This window comes from Vanacampus margaritifer, chromosome 3, assembly GCF_051991255.1.
Source record: "Vanacampus margaritifer isolate UIUO_Vmar chromosome 3, RoL_Vmar_1.0, whole genome shotgun sequence".
Lineage (NCBI taxonomy): Eukaryota > Metazoa > Chordata > Actinopteri > Syngnathiformes > Syngnathidae > Vanacampus > Vanacampus margaritifer.
The window spans coordinates 5146797-5163804 of NC_135434.1; the positions used below are offsets into that span (position 1 = coordinate 5146797).

A 17008-nucleotide genomic window follows, 5' to 3' on the forward strand; every position below is an offset into this window, starting at 1 on the left:
CAATCTGATTGGTCTTTAAATATAAAATACTGCCGTCGGCGGCGGCTGATTGGCTGACGCATCAGAAGCAAACGCCTCTGAACGTGCATTTGTCAATCACTGCATCAGTTGATCAGCTTTGTCAACACACGAGGATACAGAAATAAGTCGTCGCGCTTTTAATATCTGAATATAAACAGAATATTTACAATTCATACAATGAAAATTAGTTATTGACAAAGAGAAAATGTACTGCCTTGTCTCTGAACAACACACATGACCCAAACAATTAAAAATAAATATCGTCAAAGACAAGTTGTGTTCCCTGGGAGCTGTAAAACATGAGTCCCACGACATGAACGATTCCTTTGTATTCAAATATTGTGTGATGAGGTCTCGTGGCATTAATGCAGCGTTAATGACGTAGACCAACTCTCTGCGGATACGTTGATACTTGTCAACAAAGATAACAAGCCATCCAAAGCTCACTCGCATACTGATTGGGCGCCGACTGCGCTCTCTTTATCACATTTTACGCAAGTCCAAGCATTCACAGTAGGCAGCTTCCGGCACGGCTGTCCCTCAGTCCATGTACGCCGTCGTGTCCATGTCGTCCGCTTCCGGGTGAAGCAGCCTGCCGGCCAAGCGCTCGATGTCGTCCAGACTAAGCTGTCGTAGTGAACGTTCATAATCCTTCAAAAAAGAACATGAAATCATTAAAACATGTCTTCTTGCATAGTCAGCAGAGTAAATAAATCATATGATCACATGATTATTATAATTAGGAAGGGGACTTTTGTTTGAAAATACAGTGGTACCTTAACATTCTTAACATTAGTCATTTGCTTTTTAAATAAAACTTCATTAAAGTGTTGTAAAATTAGCCCATCTATGGCATTTCACATCATATGTTAGCATTAGGCTAGCAGACTGTTCAATGAAACTATGCGGTTTGATTGAACATCTGAACGTTTCAATATACTTGACAAATAAACAGCCGATTATTATTGTATAAGGGTACTAAAAACGTGGTATTGTTTGTTGTTTTTTTACAGCGACGTATAGTGGTACTTACGAGTGCCCCAATGAGGTTTTCCCACATACACGCCATCACGCTTAAATTTTTTGCTGTGCATTTTCGAGCATCATTTACAACCCGTATCTTTTCTTCCACTTTTACTAACAGAAGAAAATTCCAGTCTTCCTCTTTCTATTCTACCTTGTAACATTGCAGCCTCCAAAATGGAGCCCAATCCGTTGTGTACTTCACAACATGTTGCCATCCAAGACACTTAAAACAGGTTAGCAGAAAGACAACCGAACTGCTGTTGAAATGGATCGAAACTAAATAGATACCTTAATCAGCTGTTCGTGGACTTTTGCAGCATCTGACGGACTGAAGTGTTTTGCAAGGATAGTGGACACAGTCTGCCACACCCCTCCTTGTGTTGTGCTGCCGTTGCTGCTGCAGGTGGCCGTCCCTGAAGCTGCGGTCCGCTCCCCCACTGGACGGATGACCAGATTTAGTTTTGCTTCTGGCCCAATGGAGTAGTCACTTAGCTTGTGTTCATCTAAAGGGAAAATAAGTGAGAGAGAAGAAACAATATACATTTATAGAATGTGGTTGCACAAATGTGGGTTAGGTGGGTGTGGCCCATTCATAGTGATTAACCCGAAACACTTACCTCTGACTGGCGTTTCAAACAGTTCATAATTCCCTCTACCTTGACTGAAGCCACATTTCAAGCTAAAGCAAAATTTAAAGCGCAATGCTGCCACCACGCCAAACAATCCTTTTAAAATTTTGGCCAATAAGTCAAATACCTTGGGTTCAACTGGACCATAACGCACACTCGCATGTGTTCGGGAGATTTTATGTGTAATTTTACAACATTTTGAAAAAGGATTGGATTCTAGAAAAAAGTTGTGACTTTATCTTGGTCAAATTTTTTCTATACAACAAAAACAACATTTTTCTATCCACTTTATACATCATCAAGCAGATGATAAATATAATGGAGTAGGCATGATGGTTAACAAAAAGGTACCTGCGAGCGCTTTGCCTTTATAAAGCAACCGCTGCTGATTGGCTGGGATGTTGAGACGCTCAGATACGAGCTCTTTCACCGTGGAAACCTTTTCGTCTTCGGTCACCTGGAAGATGACATACAGCATGTTCAAACTACTGCAGGCCGAACTTAAGTCAAACAATGGTTGGAAGTACTGAAGCGCAAATGCTTTGTTAAATAGATGATTTCCATTTCTTTACTTATGCAGTTCTTTTACTGATGACGTTTCTACTCTCTAAATTTGACTTTAGAGTCTGCTTTACTTACACTTGTGTAATTAATTTTACATAAGCCATTTTTTTTACAGAATTATTTGAACTTCTGCTTAAGTAGAAAATGAGGACTTTCGGCACCCCTGAATTTAATCTATTGGAAGTTTCATCATCTTTCTACTGATATATCCAATGTCTCATCTGGTTTTGTCCCTGAACCTTTCAGCGATGAGCTAATTCTTGATCCTGTACCGTCCTTGTCAGTTTGAAAGAGAATCTCAGGACTCTCAACGCCACTGTCGATAGTAATTAGAACCTCATTTAAATCCTATAAGCACTACATTGCTAATAGTGAAGGCAAACCATGACAAAAAGATGAAAAGAGGACGCACAAATATGAGTGACAATTGATAAAACTAGCTACTATTTCAAAACCCTGCCTTCAGACACAAACTTATTTCTTAACACAACTCGTTTATCCAGACATTAGGTTAAAAACGACCTGATAAGTTTCCGCTCTGTAAGCAAGTGTTATAATGAGTGACCTAATCAGATGATTAAGCAGTAACGTTAGCCTGTGTCTTTGTCTGGTTGTCGCTAGCAACCCATGATAAACTATCCGCATTTGTCACTCGCCACAGAGTCACAACCGCTTCACTGGTGCGACAATAAATACAAACAGGAAAACCATAACTCTTTAGTAATCAAATTATCGGTCACATTTTCAAATGTAGCTCAACATGTGACAAGGACCATGTTTAGTGGCTACGCCGGGGAGAAGCATTAGCCGCATGTAGCTTCACTTAGCTTAGCACGTCAGCAGAAAGATATCCTTCACTTACGTGGACGCTGCATTCTTTTCCCTGTAGCGGCTTCACAGTAAGAATCATTTTTGGATCGATATATGAACAAATAAACAACGACTCCCTTGGAGATTAGGCGACAAATTCTTTAGCTAGGTTAGCTAAGGAAGACTGGTGCTTTTTCTTCGTTAGCAGCCCATGTTCTGTTGCTGCTCTCGAGCGCCCTCAAACGGCCAGGATGTGTTACGACTGCTTGAAGCTGCTAACAAGTCAGTGGTTCTCAACCTGGGGTTCCCAGAGCCCCAAAGGTGCACGTACCGTAGCTGGGAGGTAAATAATTAAATTAAGCATTAATTAAATGCATGCCTACAGTCCCCCATACTTTAACTTTGAGCCAATCAAAAGCTCTGACATCTATTGTCCATAGGTATGGATGTAAGTGTGAATGGTTGTTTGTGCCTGCCTCTTGCCCAAAATCAGCTGGAATTGGCTCCAGATCACCCGCCACAGCCCTAATGAGGACAAGTGAACACGAACCTTTTCCCTAAATGTTTGACTGAAAATAAATGACCAATTAGCAATACACAATAAAGCAACTACATCAAAGAGTACTCTCTTCAGTGCACTTAAAAACAAGGCTACAAAGCCCATACCTAATTTAGAGACATAAATGAACATTTACCACACTCCCATAATCATAAAACACTGCAAACAAAACAATAAGCAGGCTTCTATTTCAGTCTTTTTTATTTCACAATAACAATTAACCAATTAGATGAAGTGGACCTTTGGGATATGATCACTTCAGTCATCACTAGTTTGAAGTCATTTTCTCGTGGTGTCGCTCCTCTTGGGTATAATCTTCCAATTCACCGCCAAAAAAGCCGATCTGACCGGCTCCACTCTCATATCATCTCAGCCTCCCGTACGGGGTCTTTGGTCACGTGACTGGCTGCTGCCGTCTCAACCCCCGAGCCCCTCCAACCCACCCGCTCCGAACCGGAGAGGAGGGAGCATCCTCTTTCTCTTCACTTGCAGAGGACGTCTGCGTGCACCTGTCGAATGGACTGTCTGCACAGGGTGAGTGCTATCTATCTATCTATCTATCTATCTATCTATCTATCTATCTATCTATCTATCTATCTATCTATCTATCTATCTATCTATGGCAACTTGTGGCTACATGCAACACTTGACGTGACGTGTGACTGCACATTAAAAGTAGGTCATGGGGACGCTTCGAGACCTTCAGTTCGCCCTGCAGCTAAAGATTGAGGAGCTCCGTCAGAGGGACACCCTGATAGATGAGCTGGAGCTGGAACTGGACACCAAGGACGATCTCATTCGGAGACTTCAGGAGGAGCTGGATCGCTACAGAGCCTCCGTGGTCCTGCCGGGACCCTCCGCAGCCAGCCCGGGTCAGTGTAGATTATTCTGCTTTGGATGATTTGGAATTACCCAGAATGATTTTTTTCTCCCTCAATTGCAGCCTGCTCTATTCATGGTGATGACCTGCGAGTTGCGAACAGGAAGACTGTCATTTCAGAGTCCTTCACTCTGGATTCGGACAATCTCTTCAGCTTGTGTGACAAAAACCAAGAGTAAGTGAGCACAGTTTTTCTTCTCAGCACTACACAATTCTCAGAAAAACATGTCTGTATGTTGAGGAGCGAACTTATGACCTTCATCTTGGCAGACAGTCACTCTACCACCTGAGCCATGCCACTCTTGCTGTTTGCCAATATACTGCTGGTGTTTTCAAAATGAGACCAAAAATAGTTCTCTTGGCGGTACAATATACTATCACACAGCAGGAGCGGCATGGCTCAGGTGGTAGAATGGCTCTCTGCCAAACTGAAGGTTGTGGGTTTGATCCTCAACCCTTAAGTATTTTTTTTTAAATAAACTGTTATAATGTCCTTAAAACTCTCCTTGTAAAATTTACTTATCTAATTTCTGAGTGAAAAAACTTTACAAGGTTTTTACTTCTTTTTTTTTAATTTTATTTTTACAGTGATAAAGTTAAAGACATCTGAACTGTATTGTACTGAATTGTAGTAGCGCAAAAATATTAGCGGTTGTTCACACTTTGAGAATCAGTATGGTGTACATCAGGGGTGTCACACATAAAGCCCGCGTGCCGGATTAGGCCCGCAAAGGGGTTTAATCCGGCCCGTGAGATGATTTCGTAAAGTAAAAAAAAAAAAAAGAGTAATGTGTGACCAATTAATCAGCCGGCCACAATCAAAGCATATTAATTTGTAATTTCACAAGCAATCCTCAGATGAACAATGCAACTTGTACACAGAATTGCTATGGATGTCATTATTTGACACACGACTTTAAGTTACAGTTTGTTTAAAAAAATAAAACATAGACCAACATAAACATGCGTTCCATTTACATTCGTGTTATTTTTTGGGACAATATATTTACAGTTGCACCCCGCAATTTAAGGCTGGCCCGCAAATAGCAAAAATCTGCGTATAGGCCTACTATGATTTTACTGATCCGGCCCACTTGGTAAGATATTTTCCTTTATGTGGCCCCTGAGCTAATCTGAATTTGACACCCCTGGTGTACATCGCACCCCTTATTCCTGACCATAATCATCCTTACGATCATGCATAAATGACCCTGATCATCCTCCCTTCGGTCTTTCCAGATGTCAGAAGTTGATTCAAGGTGCTTTCCTGAAGAGTAACTTGTTGAGGAACCTCGATGAAGATGAAACGAGAGCCGTCACGGCCTGCATGCAACTCACGGCCGTCCATCACGGCTGCTGCGTGATCCAGGAGGGAAGCAGCGGCTCGCAGGCTTATGTTGTACAGGGTAAATCACGCTCAACGCGCCGCAACGTTAATCACGGCGGAGGATCCGCGAGGTGCTTGAGTGTGGAAATGATTAGTAACCGTAGCGGACGGCTGATTTAGGATGTGACGGATGTTCCTTTTTTTTTCTCTCTCTCATCATGCTCATTGCACAGAGATGATGACTGTTTGGTTCATATTTTGATGCAATGCATTTTTTAAAGCATTGCAAACCACAATAATTTGATGAAGTTGTTGTAATGAACGCTTAAAAGGTTGTCCACGTGTTTAGTAAGCTAACAACTTGAAGCGAAGCAGATTAAAAAAAAAAACTGTCCTTCATATAAATTCATGTTTTATTTCCATTTATTTGAGCATAAGGAGTGTCAGATTATAATTTTTTAAAATCATATTTAACTCATTCACTGCCATAAATTCATAAAAAAATAATAATAATAATTAAGGGTGACAGGCGATTAACATTTTTAATTGTAATTCATCGCATGACTTCATTAGTTATATCTGTTATATCAGATATCTGTTCTAAATGTACAATAAAATTTTCTATGTCTTCATACTCTTAACATAAAAGTCAACAAAAATGTTAAACTAATAGAAATATGGCTGTATCTTTTAGTCAGTAATACATAATAATTAATACAATTTAGCTAAAATCAAAAAGGTGTACTGTTCTGTACTGGAAAAAAATGAATGTGATATTGATTTGTGTTAAGGTCATTTTTCTGCCACTAGATGGCATAATTGCATTTGTAAGACGGTGACAGCTCAGTGCATTTTTCTTTTCATATTCAGAGACATGAAGTAACTTGTGAAATTCTGCACATTTTTCAAATTGTAAAATACAACTTGACCCCAGTCTCCACACAAATATCTACATTATTATTCAATTTCTTACTGCTAAATTTTGACATGGACGTGTCTGCTGCGTTGCAACTGGAATTCCCCCAGTACAGGCTTTTCCAAGTAAAGGGTAGTCATTAATTTAAAAAAAAAGTGTGGCGTTAAAGGAACTTTAAATTAACTCAAAATGAACGCACTAATTTTGACACGCCTCGTAGCGATCACTTTTGCTCGTATGATTTTTCATTGAATTCCCGCTGCCCACGATCGCTTTCTTTACCGTGTGTGTCATCACAGAGGGGAGGCTGGACATGACGAAAGATGGACAGAAAATGCTCACAATCGAAGCAGGGGAAGTGTTCGGAGAGGTGGCGCTACTTTACGACTGCACACAAATATACTCCGTCACAGGTACCAACATGCTTGTGTGTCTTGTTTTGATTTTAATGTATATATATTCAGGCTGATATAACTGTTGAGGCATTTCAACGTTTAGATTAGGTATGGATGTGATTTGTTTCTGGCAAAGGGGATTATCACAAGCAGGGTTATTGCGGCTAGAGGTCACAGACAACACCACGCCTGCTGAATGTTTTCCTTACATACTCTACGTGTGGAATTTAAAACAGTCCATCTGTTCCCAGCAATGTCACGATCAGCAAAAATATGAAAATCTCAAAGGTGGTTTATTGAATTTCACAATCGTGACAGGATTTTTTGCTTTGATAAATGATGGGCTATCATGACAGAAAATTGCAGGAGAGCTCTGCCAAACAACTCTGGGTGCATGTGACCCGCTTTCACAAGTAAATAGGCTTGCGGATCGTCTGAAATTGAAAAATAACTTTGTTTGCCCTCTTTATCTGGCAAGCAGACGCCATGACAACAGCGCACCGACGTCCTTTGCAGCATGTCCTTCTCTAATAGCTTTTCTTTTTTATCAGCGTCAAAATTATCTGTTTGCCATCTGTGATCTTGACAGATGGAACAAGATGTCACCTTAGGGAAGATTGCATTAGCATAGTGGTACAATCTAATACAAATGCGATCCAACACAAGGGCTCGATGACGAATCTCGCCTTTAAAGCTCTGATTTATGCTGTCGGCGAGGTATTCATGAAATAAATGCTGATTACCGTGGTTGCAGATTGCAGTCGTGTAGAGTGGTGCAGTCATTAGCCTGTGATCGTACCTAATTTTGTGACCAATCAACAGCCTCCACTTGTGCGTCATCTTCTGTTTAATGTGTTTGTGATCATTTATTCGCACCAGTACTTTCTACTCTTCAAGTGACCTTGGAAATTTCTTTGAAAGTAAATTTACTTCAACAAGGTGGGCAAACATTTCAAAACAAAGAAGTGCAATTTACAACCGTAAATGAGGCAATTTTTTTTGAAAAACTCCCGTGCTTGCTGACAATTCCTCGAGGCTAAAATCCTTTTCTAGAGTCAATGAATTTTGAATCCTTCCAACCTTGATGGATCTTAAAAGAGTCATTATGCATTTTCCCAAGTGTCCGAGTGATGTGCCTCTGTAGAAATACCCCAAGATTCAAGAATTATATTGTACTGCTATTTATAACGATATAATGCGAATCATATTTAATACTCTCCTATCGTTACCATGACTACTGAGTCTTATGACTAAATTGTCCTCTATTTGTAAAAGCACAGCCAGGGTGGACCCATGTGGGATCTGGATCTTCGCCTAGTCTATAGTTGATAATGTCATGGGCGGAGCAACTCGGTGTGGGGGCGGTTACACTGCACTGTAAAAAAAAACTTAACTCAGAAATTTTTCAAGGAGAGTTGTGAGCAAGGTTGCTTAAAAGTGGCTCTGGATCTTCACCCAGCCAAACTTCCAAGTCCTAGATGGAGAAACTCAGTTTGGGGTGCTCAGAAATGGGCAGATAACAAAAGATTGAGTAGGTTGTTAAATTTCATACTTAATCAGAGGTGCCAAATCCAGGTCCAGAAAGTAAAAATCCTGCCACAGTTTGGCCTTCAGCCTCACGTGCTAGTTAGCTAGCTCTTTAGCTAGCTCCCATGGTGCTCGTTTACCTGCTAGGGAGCTAGCTAGCTAGCTAGCACACATGGTGCTCGTTTACCTGCTAGGGAGCTAGCTAGCACACATGGTGCTTGTTTACCTGCTAGGGAGCTAGCTAGCTAGCTAGCTAGCACCAGGAGCTAAAGCCAAACTGTGGCAGGGTTTTTACTTTCTGTACCTGGAGTTCCCACCTCTGTACTTAATGGATAGGCAGATACTCCAGCAACAGTATTTCTATGTAATACAAACCATGAATAGTATATCCCCTTCAAAAAACTTGTTATAGTCAAGCTAGTCGAGCGCTTCACAGAATCATCACTATAAAGCCGAAAGAGAGGCATAGCTGTCAGCAGTCAAGCTTCCATCTTTTAGGAAATCAAACTACACTACGCAGCTTTCTTAATAATTCTCCATCTAATGGCGCAGTTAAGATATCGACTACCGCTGTCTATCAGACGCTGGATGTAATTAGACAGTTCAAACAGTGGATATCTGCTGTCCCCGCTCACAGGCACCTTTAGTGAACTCATCTGAGTATCATTATTAATTCCGACATCCAGTTCCATTATAAAGAGATTTTAATTATAGTTTAGGAAATAAGATTTATGGTAGATGTCCTTCTCTATTAATAATGCCTGCTTATGAATAATAAGTGTTCATATTTTTGGAGGCCTTTCGCACAAATCTCTCAGATGGAAGTCGACTGATGTCGTCTTTTGCTCCTCAGCACAGTTGGACAGCAAGCTGTGGGTTATCGAGCGCAAGAGTTACCAGACTGTGCTCATGCAGAGCGGCCGTGACAGCCTCACGCGTACGTCGGAGCTGCTCAGCAGGTGAATATTAACAATAGATGTCACTTGCATTCTTTATATATATATTTTTTATCCCAGCTTGGTAGGTGTGTCATAATCAGGGGCGGAGTACTGTAAATGTTTGTGAGTAGTTAGAAATAACAAATAGTTATTGAGGTGTCCAATTTTGCACTTTACTTGACTACTTTTTAGTTTGAAAACACATCTCAACTTTCAATTATTTATAGTGCTATCAAAGAATATATTTTTTTGGTAACTAATTAATCGCACAATTTCCACAATTAATTGCAATTAATCGCAATTAATCATGTAACAATTAATCACACAATTTCCACAATTAATTGCAATTAATCACATTTTTCTACTTTTGTCTTCAAAGCCGGTAGTAACAGATATTTAATTCCAAGCAAAATCTTGGACCGAAAAGTTTTTTAGTAGTACACTACGTGTATTTCTCGTAAGTTTTTTTCTCGCAAATTTGCCACTCTATAAACTCGTAACTTTCATGAGTTTTTTACGATTTTTTTTCTCGGAATATTGCCCCCGCCCTATAAAAAAATATATATTTATATGTGGCCCTAATACGCCATCGCACCAACACTACTTACAAAGAATTAGAATTTTCTGTCATATATTTCATGGTTCAAGCTTTATAGGGTTAATAACGATTGCGATCTAGATTGATTGAGATCTTTTTTCTTTTTCAACGATGCTGATTGAAAAGGCAGGATGAATCCATGAATGCGTTGTTTCAGTGCCGCTATAAGTGAATCTTGTGTCTGCAGTGTTCCGTCTCTGCTGTCCTTGCCCAAGGATGCCATGATGAAGATGTGTGATCTGATGGAGGAGGTACCGACTTTATACTAAGCATGAGCAGTACACAGCTGTGTCGCTTTCAATGCACAGGACCTCACCTGTCCATCATCATTTCTTTTGTTTTTCCCCATTCCTCCATTCCACTTTGGGAGCTGTCTCCGGCGGATGACCTTTTATGTTGGCTTTGATTGTTTCCCTCGTCTTTCTTTCTCTCCACAGGCTCGCTACACTCAAGGCGACTACATCATTCGACAAGGCGCCTCAGGGGACACCTTTTATATCATTAACAAAGGCCAGGTAAAGTCGGGCGCAACGAGGGCCAAATGTCAGCACAGCTTTAGAAATGTCTCCGGAATAGCGACAATTGAATTTGTCACCTTTCTTCATTGCTTTTTGCTCTTCTGGCGCCTCCATTTTTGATTGCGCAGGTGAAAATCACAGAAAAGAAACAGGGAGATGAAGAGCAAGTTCTCTCCAAGCTATCAGAGAGGCAGTGGTTTGGAGAAAAAGCTTTGTGGGGGTAAGGCGGAAAAATCTGTTTCGTTGTTATCACAAGCGTTCCATAGAATTTAATTGAATCAAATATCTTCTTATTATTCAGAGAGGATGTGCGGGCTGTGAATGTCATCGCGATCAGTGACGTCACGTGTTTGCTCATTGACAGAGAGTAAGAGAACAAGGACGAATGCAGTTTGGAGAAAATGTCATCAAATGATCGCTATTTTTCTCTTTTCCAGGACCTTCAGAGATATCATTGGAGGGATGGTGTTTGACAGCAGCCCCGACGTGCAACACAACGCCGGATGCAAAGACGAGTAAGGAGAAATTGGTGAGAATTTGCCCCAAAGACCAAACTGTCATCATCATAAGCCTTCTGTTTCCCTCTTGAGCAGGTCCGAAGTCAAGGATGCTGCCTCCCTCGCGCCCTCCACCTTAAGTGATTTCCAGATAATCGGCACTCTAGGAAGCGGGGAGTTTGGTCACACAGACCTGGTGAGATTCAGTCTCCGTGCCTGTGTCGTTTCTTTCTGTGTAATGTCCGTGCCTCTTCCAGGTGCAATTCAAGAGCGACGCCAAGGATGTTTTCGCCATGAGGGTCCTCGACAAGAAGGCGATTATCCACAACGACCTGCGAGAGCACGTTCTGAGAGAACGGAACATCCTGATGGATGTCGCGTGTCCATTCTTAGTCAGGTTTGCTACCTTTTGAGGATTGCTTTGATGACAAGAGAAAGGTGCATCTCTAACATCAGCTATATGCCCTATAGGTTAGGTGTGTCAAACTCATTTGCATTCAGGAGCCACTTTCATTCAAATTTGATTGCAAGTGGGCCTGGCCAGTTTGTCCATGACCTAAGCTGGAAATAATGACAGGTCCAAATATTCCCTTGTTATCTTAATGTAGATGCAGAGTAATATGATTTTTTTTTTTTAACTCATTCACTCCCAGCCATTTTCACTGAAGCAACCTCCTTCGCTCCCGGCTGTTTTACTGCATTTTGACTGATTTTGAAAGTCCCATAGAATATTGTGTTCTATTGCTATAAAAACATGGAATCTACCGAAAGAAAGATTAGTCTCTTCTTTCATCAGGAATTAGCATTCGAATATAGCTAAGTTCCATCATTATTTACAAACCAGTTGAAAACACTGGCAAAAAGAGCTTTTTTGCAACATGGCCCTGGCTGGTCTATTTTACTCTGCTGCCACCTGTTGGCCGTTTTTTTGTGATAACTACCATTGCTTCAAGCGACCTCTTCAGTTCAGAGGCTGCATCAAAGCATTCTGTATGCGCTAGCTTTGAAAAAAACACACACACATAAAAACGTATAAATACGTCTTTTGGGAGTGTTAAAAATTATCAACAACATTTAACTGTAGTTAAAACTGTGTCTTATGGGCCTGATTGTCCCCCTGGTGGGATCGGGAACCCTGGTCCTCGAGAGCCGCTGTCCTGCCTGTTTTTCATGTCTCCCTCCATCAACACACCTGATTGACGAACAAGATCGTTATCCGGCTTCTACAGAGCTGGCTGATTAGCTGATCACTTGAGAGACACGGAAAACAGGCAGGACAGCGGCTCTCGAGGACCAGGGTTCCCGATCCCTGATTTAGACCAAAATAAAGCCACACCTACTAGCAGACTGCCTTTCACGGACGGCCCTGCAAAACCAAACATCTCCAGAAGATATGTTGTGTTGTCTGGGTTGGGAAAGTGTACTATATAAAAGCAACAATCTAAAAAAGAATGTTCTCTTGTTAATCCAAGGTTGCACAAAACCTTCCGAGATGTCGAGTGTCTCTATATGTTGACCGAGGCTTGTCTCCATGGTGATCTTTACAGCTTGCTGAAAGACAAGTATGTCCTTTTCAATCCAAGGTTATAAAGACCTTCAAACTTGTGAACAAAAGCGCCAAAGTACGATTGTATTCCACAGAGGCTGTCTGGACGAGAGCAGCACCAAGTTCTACACGGCTTGCGTGACGCAGGCCTTGACCTTTCTTCATGCTCGAAATGTCGTCTATAGAGATGTCAAGCCTGAAAATGTTGTTTTGGATGAGCGAGGATATGCCAAACTGGTAAAAGGACAAGATAATGTTGCGTTTATTTTTTTTTAATAAATAATAGAAGTTCTGCTTCTACTGGTGTGATGTAACCTGAATTTGAAACTCGGAAAGCAAATGGAGGACCAAAACTGTCAAAATTAAAAATATATAGATGACTAAATAAATAATTGAATACAAGTGAAAATTAAAATAGATATAAAAACATTATTCAAAAATTAAATACAAAAAATACATATAAATGAAAATAAATACAACAACAAAATATATATCCCTAAATGTATTTTTTTTTTTTTAAAGTAAAAATAAAAAAATAAATAAAATGCGAGATTCAAAAAATACAAATAAAATAAATATAACTTGTTGTCTAGCAACTCAAGTCGCAAGTTGTGGACAAGATAGTCGTCCATTGCTGGAGTTCTCTATGCAAGCCGCTCACTTTGCAACACCGTGCTGCCCAACCCAAGACACTCTTTGGACCGTCCCCTCATTTGAATAAGATTTTGACCTGATAGAGCGTTTGCAGCAATGAAATAAATAAATGTGAGAGCAGAGCGTTTTTATTTAATGATTGATATTTAATTTTATTTTTGTGTTTATTTTCATTTTTTTAATCAATTTTTTTTGTTGTATTTATTTTTACTTGTATATATATATAATTTTTTTTTTTTTTTTTTGTTGGTTTCATTGCCATTTATATTTATTTTTGTTTATAATTTTTTAATTATATTTATTTATTTAATCATTTATTTATTTTTAATTTTGGTCCTCCATATTATTATCACTGACCTAACAGTAGTATAGCAATCCTACACCTATTCGTGGTTCACTATTTTGCAATTTTTTTGTGCGTGCGTGTGTAAACTATCCTCCGTTATTTGCATTTACAAAAAAAACACCTAATATTTTTGTGTGCCAGCTGTCTTTAAATTTATTTATTTTATTCTCTCCTCGGCTTTTCTCTGCGTGGCATACACACACTAATGGTTGACAACGAAGCGCTATAAAGTAGTTCTTCTGAAAGTGACTGTCCTCATTTGGCACCCTAAGGTCGGCTCCAGATGTTTGAAGACGACTGAAGTGGGTAAGAAGACGTACACCTTCTGTGGCACTCCGGGCTACATGGCCCCCGAAGTCATCTTCAACAAAGGCCACAGTATAGCTGCAGACTTCTGGTCTTTGGGTATTTTTGTGTTTGAGCTCCTGACTGGTGGGTGAGTTTCGCACACAAAACACTATTCCACAAAGCTTTTTAAATGTCCTTTTATGATGGGTTTTGAAAACATGTTCCCATATAAAACTATGGGAATAGAAATTAGCTCACACATTTTTCACCGGACTAAAATTAGACTAGACCAGACTAAAACCCTCATTAATAAACAATAACTGGGACTAAATCAGAAATTAAATTTTCGTCGACTAATGAGGACGAGACGAAAATGTACTTCACGTAACAAAAACTGGACAAAAAATCTATGGACATTTTAGTTCATAAACAAAAACGAGGCAAAATTTATATGATATTTTGAATTTTTTGTCTCTATTAATCTGTCATGTGACACACAGTGACACACCCTCTTTCAAATTTGCAGCTAGCGAGTGCAACATGCACAAACATGGGACAGATATGAGGTGGATTCACGGTGAAAGATTTAAAAAAAGAAAAAGAAAAAAGAAAAGTAAATTAGAGTTATAATTTAACATTAATCCAATGGCTATAACGTTCCAACAATAATGTTAATCCGACTGCTAACTAATGCTGGCTAACTTACTAGCATATAGCATAGAGCCATATTAGCCACATGTTGATATACTGTAATTGTGTGTCAAATTGTTTTTCATCAAAAAGATGAGAGAAAATTTTATGTGAAATAGTTTTTAGCTCCGAAATGTTCAACATTATCCGCTGACAAAAAATAAAATAAAATACAGGGGTAAAATGATTGTCCTAACTAAAACGAGACTAAAATGTTTACAGTTTTTGTTGACTAAAACTAGATGAATAAAATTATGTTTTCTTGGACTAAATTAAAGACTGAAATGCTAGATTTATAGTCGGCTAAAAATTGACTAAACCTGTCAAAAAGCTTTGCCCAACCATCAATAGTGCATGTTTTATCCTATCATAATTTGCTGTTTGAAACAACCATACACATATTCATGCCTAACTAAAAAATGTTATAAAAAGTATTTAAAAAACATTGTCGAATAAATCTTTTAGAATAACACAAAATGTTACTAATTTCATTTTATTATTACTGTAATTACAGTAGCAGTAACTAATCAAGTTTTTGTTCAAAAGCACATGCTAGCTAACTTAGATGCTATGCTAACTGGTGCGCGCAAACGTAGTATCTAAAATTAAAAACTTTAGTATTATCAGTATGTCTTTTTATGATAATATGACACACAAGATTGCATTGGTTTGAGTGACACATTCCATTACATTTGAAAAGATTGAAGAAATTGTGTAAAATACAAGACAGGACTTAGCTAAGGTGACAGCAATTAGCCTACCGCTCAGTTCCCTTTTGAAATAGACAGCTGCTGTGATAAAACAAAAATATTTTAATAATTACAACAAGGCATAGAAACTATTTCATACCCCCACAAATATATTACCAAAAAAAAAAAGGTTGTATGTGATTTGTAAGTTGGTTGTCAAGAGAGATGGACAGAAATGTTGTTGTTATTGTTTTCCCCCTCTATTTTAGGGGCCCATAAGAACTATTTTACACAACTCACAGCCAGAAATAAATGTCGGTCAAAGAATTTGAACTGTACATCGGATAGACTGCTTTTGTCTCCAGGCTTCCGTTCAGCGGCGTTGACCCGATGGGGCTCCTCAGCGAGACCGTGCGCGGCATTGATAACATCGACTTTCCTAAAGCAATCAGCAAGAGTGCTTCCAGTCTCATAAAGAGGCTGTGCAGGTGTTGAAACCACATCTTGACTGACTGACACAATCATGCTGGCGTACTTATTTTTATGTCCTCTCTCTCCGTTGCCAAGGCCCAATCCCTCGGAGAGGCTCGGCAGTCGTAGAAACGGGGCCAAGGACATTCAGAAGCACAAGTAAGACTGCAGGTTATATTGTGCCGTACGCAAGCCCGAGACGCAAAATGCGGTCGTGCGTTGAGATCGGAGTTTAATTTGTTCCCCGACCATGCTTTGATCTCAAAACACTTTTATTTCTACTCATCTAAGTTAAGTATCTCTTGAATTGCATACTCCAAATACTAAAATGAAACAAAATGAAAAACAGTGTCCTCCTTTTCATTAGATGGTTTGAAGGATTCAACTGGGATGGATTAAGTAGAGGAACGTTAAATCCACCACTCAGCCCCAAAGTAAGCATTCTGCTATTTTTTGGAGGAACCTTTCTTTGCAATACTTTGACCTCATTTATTTGTGTGTTGCTTGTCTTTAAGGTTAAAGACATTTGGAACAGCAGCGGTACATGTGCTCATTATGGTGGAGATGCAAGAGAGCCATGCACAACATGGGAAGACTTCTGATGGATAATTTTAAATTTTTATTTTTTTTAGGTGTAATGGTCAAGATTAATTCACTCACTGCGTTATATTTTATATTATAAGCAGATTTTGTTTGATAAAGAAAACATGCTTGTCTCCAAAGAGCATGTTTCATTCTTTTGTTAATAATAGCACGCACGCGCGCGCGCACACACACACGCGTTTGTACCTCAGTGACGTCACCGCAGTTGGATGTAATAAACAGCTTCAGCTCACGGTCTTGAGTTTTTAATTGGAACAAGTTTCCAACTCCAAATCGATGTCAGCGTTGGGCAAAAATCCTGCAGAGAAGCACAAAATGTAAGCATGCAGGAACAGGAAGTCTTTTCATTTGGATTTCAAGATAAAATAGCATTACAAGTTTTAATTGGAGAAAGCAGGGCTCCATAGTAAAATAAATAACCATTAGGCCTATAAATGATCGCTAACATTAAAGTTGAAAAAAATTAAAATTTCAAAATGTGTATTTCACGATCAAATTATATAGTTGAATGGAAAA

General features: G+C 39.5%; 2 protein-coding genes across 2 annotated transcripts; one reads left to right on the forward strand and one right to left on the reverse strand.

Annotated features, from left to right (window-relative positions):
* Positions 1-143: 143 nt before the first annotated feature.
* Positions 144-3317, reverse strand: ubl4a (ubiquitin like 4A). Its single transcript, XM_077562305.1, has 4 exons — positions 3103-3317; positions 2028-2133; positions 1336-1550; positions 144-672 (listed from the first exon to the last, which is right to left on the reverse strand). The coding sequence occupies exons 1-4, from the start codon at positions 3148-3150 to the stop codon at positions 562-564; spliced, it is 480 nt and encodes a 159-aa protein (XP_077418431.1). The 5' UTR covers positions 3151-3317; the 3' UTR covers positions 144-561.
* On the forward strand, positions 2898-16724 carry prkg1l (protein kinase cGMP-dependent 1, like). The gene is made up of 21 exons (XM_077562304.1): positions 2898-3393; positions 3983-4143; positions 4289-4481; positions 4553-4664; positions 5729-5895; positions 7032-7145; positions 9508-9613; positions 10378-10441; positions 10628-10705; positions 10837-10928; positions 11010-11075; positions 11146-11223; positions 11302-11401; positions 11463-11602; positions 12678-12767; positions 12847-12988; positions 14024-14187; positions 15784-15906; positions 15986-16048; positions 16257-16323; positions 16405-16724. The coding sequence occupies exons 2-21, from the start codon at positions 4126-4128 to the stop codon at positions 16489-16491; spliced, it is 2064 nt and encodes a 687-aa protein (XP_077418430.1). The 5' UTR covers positions 2898-3393; positions 3983-4125; the 3' UTR covers positions 16492-16724.
* Positions 16725-17008: the final 284 nt, after the last annotated feature.